This window comes from Eucyclogobius newberryi, unplaced genomic scaffold (assembly GCF_026437365.1).
Source record: "Eucyclogobius newberryi isolate DKJ021-1_F unplaced genomic scaffold, fEucNew1.0.hap1 SCAF_10, whole genome shotgun sequence".
Lineage (NCBI taxonomy): Eukaryota > Metazoa > Chordata > Actinopteri > Gobiiformes > Gobiidae > Eucyclogobius > Eucyclogobius newberryi.
The window spans coordinates 21,856,356-21,870,060 of NW_027315724.1; the positions used below are offsets into that span (position 1 = coordinate 21,856,356).

The window sequence follows — 13,705 nt, forward strand, 5'->3', positions numbered from 1 at the left end:
ATTTTATTTTATCTATATATTTATCTTTTTATTTTATTTATTTATTTTTCCTCCATTCCCTATTAATATATGGGATGAGTTTTGATAATAAGAGTTTTTTGTTTTGTTTATAAGAGTTCTTCTATTAAGAGTGTTTTTGTGTGGACAATAAAGGAACATCTTATCTTATCTTATACAACTGGAAACAACATGGTAAAACAGTGGCTTTTATGCCCAGACCTCCACTTAATAAGGTTTCTTTTTTAATCAGACCTCTTGCATGCTGTGTATATCTCCTGTCCTTTTGAATAACTACATGTTGTGCTCTAGTTTGACAAAGGCTTTACTTACAATCAAGATAAATATCTGCAGACAAATGGTTTTAAATCCTCCCACCAAAGGCAGGCAAATACATGGTCTTTAATGTCCTGATATATCTCCTGGCAGTAAATGTGTATTTACATGAACTGTTAAGACTTTCTACTCCCATTATGTCAAAGTAAAATTTGGCATCAAACACAGAGTGGGAGTCAGTTCAACAGTTTTATGAGGGCTTGATAAAGATTAAATGCTGCACATTTTATTTTTTAAAGATTTCCTTTGGCCTCGAAGGCTTTATTAGACAGGAAAGAACAGCGTGAAATGGTGATGAGAGAGAAGGGAGGACATGCAGTACATTGACAAGTCGGGATTCAAACTCACGACACGGCACAGTTTAATGGGACATCTCGCTTTTTTTTAAACGTAAAAAGCAAGAACCAGACACTTGCCTTCCTCTATCCATTACTACACTTGGTTTTAAACACTTTGCGTGTCAGAATCTTTTTGTGAATTCAGTTGCACCTCCCTGTTCAACTCAGCTCAAATGAAATGATAAAAGATGATAAAAGATGATAAAAGATGACCTGATGTTAAAGGAGATGTATCAGGCTTTTTTCAGGCACTCAAGTTAGTATTAATCTATAACATAAGTAAATCATCACTTTATATTTTGTTTACTGTAAAATGCAATATTAAGCTAAAATGGCTCAGTATGCCTAGAAAAAACAGGCCTATTGACTTCCTGTTCAAAACTGCAGAACTGATAAGCCCCGCCTCCTCATAGTGACACATCGTGGTAACAAGCAGCAGTTTCTCATGACATTTACCCGTTTACGTTTTAGAAAAGTAGTGACGTGACATTTTTAGAATGCCATATGTATCACTCAAGAGTTTAATAGTCCAAAAAAAGGGTAGAGGGGATAGGGGGGGTTAGGTGAAATCAGGAACATTCTGAACACACATGAACCAATCCAAATACAACTTGGACAGAAATGATGAGGACACACTGTTGTAACAAGGTCGATGTTGAAAAATCAATAGAAAACGAAAGGCTCTTTAATCCCCATTTTACACAGTATGTATTTACAGGTGTATTAAGGTTATTTAGAGTTTTTATTACGATTTTGAATTTTTGACATAAGTTTTTTTTTACATTAAATAAAAACATTTTTGACATCGATTTTTTTTTTTACATCGAATTTTATTTTTTGACATCGCATTTTTTTTCACATCGAATGAAATTAATTATTTTTTACATAAAATAAATAAAAATCGTAAATATATACAACGAATATTTTTTTTAAAACTAGATTCGATGTAAAAAAAAAACAAAAATCCGATGTAAAAAAAAAAAAGTCCATGTTAAAAAAAAAAGATCTATGTCCAAAAAAAAAATCATAATAAAAACACAAAATAACCTTCATACCAGAGCTCGTGCAGTGTGAGCGGTTTAGACCTCCGCCAGTCAAACCGCTCGTGTTCCTCCTATAAACTTAAATCCCATCATGCTCTGCAAAAACGCATGGTCATCTCGTTATGATAACTCCAAAACGCTATTGAAACACGTCCTTTCCAGTAACAGTAAAAAGACACGAGGAAAACCGTTATTGTTTGACTTAAGGATCTGGTGTGTGTGTGTTCTTTTCAGTGTAGACCTCCTGGCTCTGCCCCCTGATGCATCGTTCGGTTGTGCGCGCGCGCTGCTCCACCACCGCCTCCACCCGCTTTCCAGGAGGACCAGCCTCTCTGTCACGGTCCCTCCTCACACGCCCAGGACGGGACAGGACAGGACAGGACGGGACGGGACGGGGCAGGGCAGGCGCGCGCGGACACACAGGGACCCCAGCGACCACACTACCATCACTACAAGCATAGCTATGGCCGCTGCACGGGACACCGGCTCTCTGCTCGTCGCGGGACTTCTGCTCTTCTTTCACACCTGGGGAGGTCAGTACCAAACAAACAGACAAACAACAACAACAACAAAACAACAACAAAAATACATCATAAGAGTTAAGTTTTTGCATTTTTTTGGATCAGTTTTGGCTGAAGGAAAAACTTGCACGAATCGCAAAACCTGTGATAACTTAAATAAGGAACATTTGTAAGATAATGCAGGGCTTTCACTGTTTCACTGCTGATATTATCCACAAATGTCATCCAAAGTCTAGAAAGTACACTTTAAAAAAGGTATGCTGCATTGTTGAGTGTCAGATTGTAGCTGATAATACTTTCCCCCTGTACTGTATAACTTTGTGTCCCATTTGGACGGTTGACTGAGTATATTTTTAGCCTGTGAGAGTTCTAGCCTCCCTGGCTCTCTGTCTGTTTTCTGTCAGCTCCTGTCAGTGTCCAGGCAGCGGTGATCAAGTGGCGCTTGTGCTGGTGGCGGCGAATACCTCAGCCTGTATGTTCAGGTTGTCCACGGTGCAACAGCAACAGCCCCATTGTGATTCTCAATAGACACGTTCAATGAAACCTCTGCACTATTTTCGTACGTGTGTGTGGCCGGTTGGTTTGTGTAGCCAATGTGACAAGTTCAAGTGCAGATTTCCCAAACAATGCTTCCTCTCAGCTTCCCTTTGCGTGTTTGCATCGCCGCCTGATTCTCCACACGTTCTTATCAGTTGGATGGCCATGTGAACTTGCCTCTCCATTGTGCAGATCGTCTCCTGTTGCCGTTTGACACTTCTGGGCTCTACAACGTTTCATGTTCACTTCCTGACACTCACAGTTCTATTTGGATTGTTACCCTCATGTCACCCTGTGCATATCAACTAGGGTACATGCCATTGATGATCATGTGCGTGATGTACTAAGAATAGAGAGGGAGTTTGTAATACAGTAAGTTCTATCCAGCCTCAGAACTCACAGGCCCATAGTCTATATGTATGAATTCAGTTGCTTGGAAGGCATCTGGGATCAAATCTATGGCTGTAGGCAGATCTTTTAGTTTTTTCTGGTCCTAAGAGGCTAAAGCAAATTAAAAAAAAACAAAGATCCAAAGATTGAATGGAAGTTTTAGCTCCTGTATGTATAGACAAACTTGACAACAGAGAAAAACAAATCTTCTCTTTATACTGGTTTGAAGCTCGGGTAAATGTGTGCTAGCCAGAGCATTTAGCATAGATTTCGATATTAAATGTTAAACAAAATGTACAAGATGCATCCAAGGAGGGAGATGAAATGTCCCACTGCAAGGAAAAGATTTGTATGTGAACATAAAACGAGCAAGAATGCCAGTGAGTGCTTCAGTTAGTGTAAGGATCGGTTCAATAGAGAAGGATGGACATGGAATGTAAAAAATCTTTTCGATAAGTTTAAAATGGCAGGCAAGGAGGCTGAAGATTTGTTGCTGATATCATAAAAGACAGGAGCCTGAGTATTGATAAGGATGCCATTCATTTCCTGTTGACGTCCAATCACAGGAAGCCAAAGAGCCGTGACTTGGGACCTGACTCCTTTAAAGGTCATCACTGTGTGCGGCTGAGGCTTTGTCCACTGTTCCATATGTTCAAACAACTGCTGGTCCTCAGAAAAAGTGTGTTGGTGCCAAACAATAATGTCCTTGTTGAGAGTCAGACCACGCCATAGGAAACTGAGGACTATCAATCTAGGAAAAGATCAGCAGCAGGGCGGAGCTGGTCCCTTAATTCAGACTTATCTTCCGGTTCCTTATAAACTGTTTTAGATCAATGTATGTGTTTCTGCAGCTGCTGGTTCATTGTTCAGTAGCAGGTGGGACGCAGTTGTTTGGGAGTGTTTGATCTTTTATATGCACTATGCGCTATTCAAGGGTCGCTCAAACTCTGCTCTGTATTCAATAGGAATTAAATCAAGACTTTGTAGTCTAAAAGAAATGTCATTGTAATTGTTAAAATCAATAGTGTCGGATGCATTCACACTTGTCCTGGTTTGCTCTCGGTTTGAGCCCAGTTATGTCCCACTTTGGTATATAGTTTCAGACCAAATGTAATGTGTTTTTGAATGGTAGCCATCTGATATTTAGTTTCCACTGGTGAGAATAAAGTTGGTCACAGGCACATGCTCTGTTATCAGTGTCCAGAAATAAAGCTGTTGTGGTGTTCCCATGCAACATGCAGCACAGGCCGAAGAAGCATTTAGGCTGCAGGAGATCACTGTAAAAGACAAATCCTCTGAAAACCACAAACCTAATCATATGTATACAACCAGCTATACCTGTAGATTAGACCAATATATTATTCATATTAATATATATATATATATATATATATATATATATATATATATATATATATATATATATTCTGAAATCCATGCAGCTCTTGCTTTAGTTTAACAGTTCACATAGTCTTCTCTCAAATGTTAATGCACCTGGACTTTTTTAAAATGTACATTTCTTCCTACTACAGGTGGAAAGTAGCAATGGTCAGTTTAACATAGTACACATAGTACACAGTCCCTGAACAAATTAAAACATACCATACCAGAAAAATCTAGATATTTTTCAAAACTATTCAGTCCTAATTTGATTTAAAAGTGAAACATAATCCAGACGTACAAAGCCAGAGAAACATTGGTGAAGTATACGTATATGCTGATTGGCTGTTCATCACACTTACACTTAAAAGGGAAAAAGCAGTGTTCTTTCTGCTTATATAGTATAGTTTGTCATAAGGATTCATATAGGGTCACACACCAGACACTATACAGTACCTTAATCCAAACAACAAGACATGTCTGTGATAGCAAAGGTATTCAGCGCATATGATTTGCTCTTCCAATAACCCGTTAGATGTTTATAATAAGATCTTGGGGAGAGACTTTCTGTGCAGGATCATGTCTGGCAGTCACAGGTTTGTTTGGTCATGAAACCACCCGATATAAACATAATGGTTTCTGTCTTTTGTTCCCATCTCATAGAAATGGGTCGGCTTGGTTTATTAGGTACTGTGACCCTGTAAGATTTGATCAAACGCGTTGATGGACACAAATGATTTCATCCATTACAAGCAGCGGCAGATAAGTGGCCTGTTTGTTGATAAGAAGCGCAGGAGTTCATCTGTGTTTGAGAACAGCCGCTGTGTGTTTCTGTTGTTTTCAGTAAAACAATGTTCAGCTGTGATGGGTTTTCCCCGCTGGGCTTTGTAATGGCCTGAGCTCTGCACTTGGGTCTGGGGCGGCGCAGGACGGACGCTCACTTTTACTGTTTGATCTCCTCCCATTGATGTGAGTAACATCCATTACCACCATTACCTGGGTCAATACACCGCAGCCGTGATGGAGGAGGCTGCAGCGCTGTTGTCATCGCGGCCTTTGTCTCTTCGGTAGCTGCAGCCGGGAATCATTCTTTTGTAACGTGCGCTCTTTCAGAGTCTGTTGTTCACTTGTAAATTGCAACTTTCACCCCAGGATAAGTATAGTTACAGTGAGGTTACCACGATATTATAATGTGCATATTTACAAAACAGATATAAACCAAAATAACAGTCCCACTTCCCAAAAGTCGGTCAAATTTGTCCATTTCCAAATCTGAATGTCATTTTTTTCATTTGTCTGATGCCGGTCTCTATGTCAGTCCAGTCCTTGATTGTTAGTGACGTTTGTGTCAACCACACTTTGTTGTACGGCCTTCTTTCTTTCTTTCTTTCTTTTTTCCTGCCACCACATGTATAATCCAAAGTTATCCGCTGATTATGTGTGCAGTGGTAATTCAAGAGAAATATAGTTTGCCTGACAACAAATGTATTTTGTATTTGAAAGTAGTAGTAACTGAGTTTTGAATGCTTCCTCCATTTTATAATGATGTTTGGGCCTTGAGGTGATATTATCAGCTCATACAGACACTTTATATTTCACCTAAACTGAGTGAAGAGCTGTTCTCTGTGGATTCCTCTGCGCTTTGAAGTTGTTAAGTTGGACAGCTGTGTACACGTGGTGCCGAATGCCCCATCGCCGTGCAACAAAGCAAATGCCCAGTAAGTCCCAGACAGAGACATAACTCCACACATGTCCACAGAGGTCAGAGTTCAGCAGCTTAATGACCTGTTGTCATCGCATGGTTTTGTGACAATGTGAGGTGCGACTTCTAACTACCATCGAAGCGCTCTTGAACCTCCTACAGTCGTATCAATCGACCGCTTGATAAGGATTCAGCATTTTACAATTATATTCAGCAGGAGAAGTTGTCCAATTAAAACACGTAATCTTTTTCTTTCCCAAACCATTCGGCCATGTATCTGTTAATGTTATTGCCATGTGTGGTACAGACTTTTAATGGTCAATTACGCACATTATTTGTGTATGTGGGAAGTCTGCAATGTTGTGTATTGGGGATTCTTTAAATTATTAATCTATTCATTAAGCGAGAGAGTAGTTAGGAGAGAACAATGATCACAAATGCTTTTTACACAGTTTGCATACTTGACTGTTTAAAAAAAATCAACCAAAGTTAAATGAATGCTTTTCGGGAGTGAATTAGCTCGTTGCCAGGTACAACAACTTTACAGTAGCTCAAACTCAGTTCTGGTGGTTTCACTGGTGTGGCTCTCTTAAGACCACTCGGGTACGACACTGACCAAACAGGATGAATGTCTTTGTTTCTGCTGGGCACATACGTCATTCAGAGTCTGTAGGAGTTTTTTTTTTAAACCGACTGAAGCCTGTAGGAAAGCAGGATGCAGGCGTCACCCTGCTGCTACACTCAAGACTGTTTATGTTATTTCCCCTAGTGACTCATAACTTCTCCAAACCAAGGAGATGATCACATTTTGTATAACCTTCTGATTTAGTATTTCTCTTTACTCTTACTTACTCTCAGGTCATGGTTAAAACAGCACTCTAAATAGACATGTGCCTGCTCCTGCCGTACATAACTTGTCATAAGCCTCAAGGATCAACAGCTCAATCAGGAGGACACTTCCCCCGTTATGTAGCGCATTATTTGTATTCTCTGTGTTTACTTGATCACCGAGGTTTTTTATTTTGTATTCCACAAACCAAAATTGATTTTGTTTTCCTTGAGTAACATCGTAGGGTTTTGGCTTGCGGTCTTTTATGGCTGCTAATGGGTTGCGCCGCATGATGCAGGAAGCTTCAGACACATGTGCTGCAAGTTTATGGGACTAGGCCAAATTTGATGTAAGTGAATTCTCACAAATGAACTCAGACTTAGTGAGAAATTTCCAGATGGTTTTCTCCAAGCGTCGTGAAATACAGTAGATATGTGAATTGTGACTGAAATAACGGTTTTGTGGATTGATTGAAGGGAATTGTGCACTGAACTGGAAGAGTTTGGAGTTTGAGTTCAGATGTGAGCTTATATATCTTCATTACAAAACCAGTTTATTATTCTTCGTCATTTTGGTGGAGAAACACTTTTACAACACTTGACTTTTTGGTGTTTTTGGTATAAGTCTTTTCCCGCCCAAAGTTCTGCAGATCACTAAACAGCTGTTACATCTTGTCTCTTGCTCTGGCTAAGGTTTCTTAATGACATTATATACATGGCTGTTTGGCTGGAATAGTGATCATTCTTCAGCACTGAAAGGGTGTGGAGTTTTACCAAAATGTTGAAATCGACACCGTTCCCAGTGCTGCATGGGACACATGATATACGGGACATGTGTGTCTGATAAAACAGGTCATTTACTCGGGTGACAGTGCTGAAATCACACTTAAGTCACTGAATCTTTGTATTTATGACTAGGCCAGCTGCATCAGTGTAATCAGATAAGATGGTGTGTCTGTTACTTTAACAAATAAATATGGGAATATGATTTGATTGAAATAAAATGATCTTGTTATTTTCCCAGATGCACACCTCAGCCTGTGCCTCTGCTCTCATATAAAGACTGTTAGACAACATAATCAAATCAGTGATGCCATTAAGCACTACTCAAAGTCAGGCCAGTGATGTTCCATATGAAGCTGCCCACTGATTTCTTCCGTGTGTGTGATCACAAGCACTGAATTTATGACAACAAGTTCAGAGATGACCTGAAAAGAAACCACTTCTTTCAGGCAAAAATGCATTTATCTTTAATATTAAGTCAAATAAGTATGTTCTGCAGGCGGGTGTGGTTATCAGCTGTGCAGCAGCCGGCAAACGTCACATTTCGGATCCCCATACGCACACACCACTACATATCACACCTCACCAGACATTTTATTGGGTGTTTGCATTTGAGTTGAATATATTCCCTAAACGTATTCTCAAAGGGCAATTATGTCTGAGCTTTTAAACATAAACCAACATTGTTTCCTCATCAAAAACATACATGGAGCGCCATTTAAGTCTGTTTGATGAATCCTCTTTGTAAGTCGTCTCCTTCTGAGCCTCACAAAATACTTGGTTCTAAATTTTCCCAAATTCCCCGATGTCACCTGATCGATAATGTGTGGTTTTCAGTACCAGCACATACATTATTTAAAGTTCTCAAAGATTCCAAAGCAAAGGTACTCAAGAATACAAATAAGGTATTATATGTGTCTTTTAAGGTGTCTTTCAGCAGTAAAACACTTGAATACGTGTAAGATGCAATAGAGTGAAACAATCCAGGGAAATTTAAACTAACATTATATAACCTAGTGCTTATTTGTACACTCACAGATGCTTATTAACTTCTTATTCACTGACAATGGAATTCATCTTTTCTCTGATTATTTATTAGAAATACCAATGTATGAAAGAATCTGGCTCATTCTTTCATTTACTTTGAGCCCAAAACAGACACAAAACAGTGATTTGAAAGATTTTTATACTCGTTGCCTTCCTGTCGCAACCAGCCAAAGTATAAAGATGTTGTAATTATGTCAACATTTAGGGCAATGCGGGCGACACAGTGACTTTTGCCTTTCAAGCTTTATTTTCTGCACATTTACACCTATTTCGTCACCACTGCAGGGGAAGCTTTAGTGCAGTGGTAAGACATGATGATACAGATGAGCGTGTACACGAGAACGCTTTGCAGCACAACCCAAGGCATGTGCTTTACATTTGTGACATGAAAGTGAGGCTTCGGAGCAGCTCCACGGTCTCCACTTTCACTGCTGATCCGCTACACATGTCCAAAGGTGTAGGGATTGTTTTATAACCCTCGATCCGATGCCGCCCGGTACTGGGTGTAAAGATAATGAATCGGTGACAGTGGCCGCACAAGAATGTAACGCCGAGACAATCCATCGGCCGTGTGCACGAGTGACTGCTGAAGCGACATGTCTGAGTCTGTGAATTGTGTGCTCCTTCACCTCCTGTCAAAGTTCGGAGGTCATACGCACAGTGCTGTCTCTGTCCGTCCGCTGCATGTTAGAGATGTGAGAAAACACACTCTGCGCTTTGTGGAGGGGCCTCTTCAGTCTGCTCCCGGTGCCAGAAAGATGACCCGGTGGGCACCCCAAGGACCCCGGTAATTACAGCGCAGGGTGAAATTCACTAATGACATCCATCGCCTTTGGGGGACAGTACAAATTGGACAAAACTACTTTGGTTTGACGTGAGAACACTTAGCTTTACCAGGGTAAAATATTGATAGTCTTTTTCTGTTACAAAGTGTGGACTGTATTCTTGAGAGACTGTATTATTTACTTTGGTATTATTTGTGTTGGACCGTAGCTTTTAACGAGCAGGAAAGAGGCATTTATTTGTTCAAGTGTAAAGTAATCTTGTATGCCTTGAAAGCTGCATTTAAACAAACAGCATATAGTCTCGTAAACAACATCAAATTCTTTGCTTAAACTTATTGAAACATCACAGTAAATTATGTATATGTAACAATTAAATCTATTTCAAAAACATTGTCGAGCTTTGACGCCTTTGGACGACAAATGAGGGATTACACCAACTTATAAAAAAGATAATAATGGTTACTTGAGGGTTGAGCGTGTATAACGTTTTTCTGTCCTTTGGTGTGATGCACATTTTTAGTATAAAACAAAACATATTTAAAAAGACAAATCAGTTTTACAACAATCGTAAGCATTTTATCATTTTGGGTGTACCATTTTCTTTTAGTTTTAGATATTTTTAAATTTATTTTTTGAGGAAGAGTTTGTTGCAAAATGTGTCCTTTGCATTTGACCCACTCTTCAGTGCCACTGGGGCCTCTCCTCAGAAGCAGTGGTTGCTACAGTGCAGTGCCTGGGGACCCATCTTTAGATCTTTGTGCTTGGTCAAGACTATCTGGAGAATTTTATCTATTCATGTTTTGTGTTGGTAATATATTCTAGAAATACTTTTAAAAGTGTTACACCACTGGACATTTTTGTGTTTTTTTTTGGTTAAAAATAGGCTACTAAGAAATTGAACACAACTTGATTCTAAAACGATGTGTATTTTATAGATGGTGTTTTCCCCCTGTAGAGTTATTATAATTCTTATGATAACTGTAATTAGGTGAACAAAATTATTATTTGGTGCGAATTCAAAGATTTTACTATCTTTCAATATTTTCGGTGACATCATGTCGTTGAGGTTGTTGTATTGAGCTGCCACATCCTGCAGAAAGTAGGCCCTGGTGTGACTGACAGAGGAACAGAGCAGGCGCTTGTCAGTGTCTTTGGCAATACTTCATGCTGTTTAATAATGGATGTTGTTTTCCTCAAATAAAGCTGTGTGCTGATCTAATGCACACACAGGCCTTTTAACCTAATGCGAGCTGCAGGCGCAGGACAATGTGGCCCTCACTCCACTTAGCCAGCTGCACTGTTGTGGCCAAGCTCCGTTTAGTTACATATCACTGCTCGCTGCAGTTAATATTAATTGGTTACTTTTGTAAATTTCTTTTAAATTCCCTAAAATATTGTAAAAGCATGACTCACTTTGTGACATAACAGACCACTGCACGTGTCTGCATTTGATTATTAAGTCATTTTTAACCACATACCTGTAAGAAAGAGCCAAATTCTCATCGTCATTGTCTAAATTTTTTTATTTGCAATTCTAAAGCTGCGGCCCCTTGTTCATGTATAGCAATGAGCTAAAGGAACGGTTTAGACTTAAATACCCATTTCCTCCTTTAGCAGTTAGAAAATGGAGTCATGCAACTTTAAGGCAAAATAATATTTAAAATGTATCGTTATGCTTTATTCCCAAAGTTACAAAGTTTGTCCTTATCAAACTTTCTACAAGCCACGCCAAAATGTATCATTGCATGTCCTAACGATGACTTTTAACAATCAGGAACCAACACCTCTGGCAAAAATAACACTTTCTTGGTGGAGATACAAATAGAAATACAGAAGATTCAAAACAGTTTTTGGTATTGATTCCATTGATTCAATATATTCAGCATGATTTCCCTCAGCTCTTATATTTCTGTAACTGTTCCCATTTCCAGTCACATTCTCCAAAATGGACTGCCATAATTTCATTAAGTTCTATTGATCATATTTTATTGAGTTTCTCTAAAACAGAAATAGCTGCAGCCAAAGGCACTCATTGTTTCTTGTATCTTTTGCTCTCTCACCAAAACATGTGGCACATTTCAAACCAACCTGTTGTGCCGAGAGACCTAAGAGACCGTGTGATGCAAGTTAAGATAGAGATGAAAGATTTTTAAGAACACCGTGAGCATTTGATTTGAAGAAGTTACAAAATGCCGTTGTCAGATGCGGTGCTTGTAACTGTGCGCGCTGCTGACAGAGTAAACGTTAGTGTCTATATTTAGTCGTGATATGCCAGTCATCTCATAGTTTAGCGAGCCGCGTCATGGGATCTCTCTCGTGTCCGACTCAGAGCTGTGTCAAAATATGGTCCCTGCTGGCCTTTCCCATACTTCCAATTGGCCTGTGTTATTTTATTGGTGGTTCCTGATGTAAAGGGGCCGAGCGTATGTCCTGGGACGTGGGAAAGGGGACAGAGAGGGGGCGAGCAGGCAGGAGGAAGTGGCCCGCAGTGGTTCACACAGTTACACAGTAGGAGTACAAGCAGAAGTCCAAGTTTTTTTTTTTAGATAGAAATATATATATACATAGACACACCTTGTATTATGTCATGGGAAGAACTAGGGAAGAAGTCAAATGTCATGCCTAAAACGATGCCTGATTTTATATGTGAGTAAAATACATACTAGGATCTGACAAAAATAGCTGAGGGTGGAAAGTTTGAGCAAAGAGGACCAGTTGCCAAGTTTTTTTTATCAGAGTCTTAAGAGCTGAATAAAGACCAAAGAGCAGCTTATCGGACAGCAATTAGGCCTGTGGATCTGTTAGGACTTCAGCAGCAGTTCTCTTGAGGCTGAGGATATGCTCTTTTCAATATTATGCATCCCTTTTTTGGTTGTTCACGCTAAAACATGTTAGATTTTGATAGGAGAATTTGTTCCAGGGGTTTGTGCATCTAGCATAATCTTAAAGTTGACACCTACACTGTACAGATTTCAAGACACGTTTAGCTTTGAATCGAGGGCCTCTAATTTCAAACCTCAAAATCAAACGTGTCCATAGCTTTCTCAATCCCTTTGGCCCATTCTTAATATTTGTTTGCATGAATTTTCAAGCACGTGCATGAGCTTAGAACAGTTTTTCTCAGACAGGGAAGTGAAACTGCTTACTGGTCTTACTTCCAGGTTTGCAAAAGATAAAATACTTGTTGTTCTTATTAACAAATCTGTTTTTGTTTTGTATGGTGTTGTTTCTCTGGCAGAATCTCATGCACAAGGGCAGATTTCACACCGACATTACAGTAGAGTCTCTGGTGCCTCAGCTTTAACGGGTGTAGTGATAGTCCAAAGGAAAATATTATACCTTTTGAATGGGGAAAGGTCCTTAAAATCCTTCAAATCAGGAAGGAATCATCTGCCTGAGACACATAAGTAGAAAAATGCCCGACATGCAGTGTATTAGGTTGGTTTAGTAGTCGGCCTATAGCAGTGTGAGCATTAAAACACGTGTCCATGGTGACGGATGGAATCTAACAGCCATTTGATATACACATCATTAACTGTAACATAAGAGATAAACAATAACAAATATATACAAGTTCACAGCATTAGACATCTATTTGCATGGTTCCCTTGCCACACCTCAACTGACTAATTTAACCTTTGAATGTTTATATCACAGACTATTTCTGTGGCTCCGCTGGGGATGAAGATTGAGTCATGTGACGAGGTGTTTGATTCATATTCAGTCCCCTCTAACTCACGAGTATTGTTGTAGCTGCATATACGTACCAGTCAAGTAAGCTGACACGCTTTAGAAAGACCTAAAAGAATGCCATAGATTTTGTAGATTAACTCAGAATACAGGATCTGTTTGTCCTTCTAGTGTCACCCTTTCCTCCAAAGTCTGTTTAACTGACCTGTTCCGGTGCATCACTCTCACCAATCATAATCATCCCTGGTCTTTCTTTCAAGTAATATTCCTCATGCTTTTTCTTGTTTTTTGTGGCATATACATAATTTCTTTATTGATTAAATGTAAG

At 39.4% G+C, this 13,705-nt stretch overlaps 1 protein-coding gene across 3 annotated transcripts in view; it reads left to right on the forward strand.

Moving 5' to 3' along the window:
• Positions 1 to 2,082: 2,082 nt before the first annotated feature.
• mcamb (melanoma cell adhesion molecule b) overlaps positions 2,083 to 13,705 on the forward strand; it is a 33,074-nt gene continuing 21,451 nt past the window's right edge. For 2 of the 3 annotated variants that reach the window (XM_072462929.1, XM_072462937.1), the window contains exon 1: positions 2,083 to 2,247. In XM_072462929.1, the coding sequence (XP_072319030.1) occupies positions 2,178 to 2,247 (70 nt within the window). In that variant the 5' untranslated portion in view covers positions 2,083 to 2,177. The remainder of the gene's footprint in view (positions 2,248 to 13,705) is intronic. The other variant, XM_072462944.1, reaches the window with a different exon arrangement.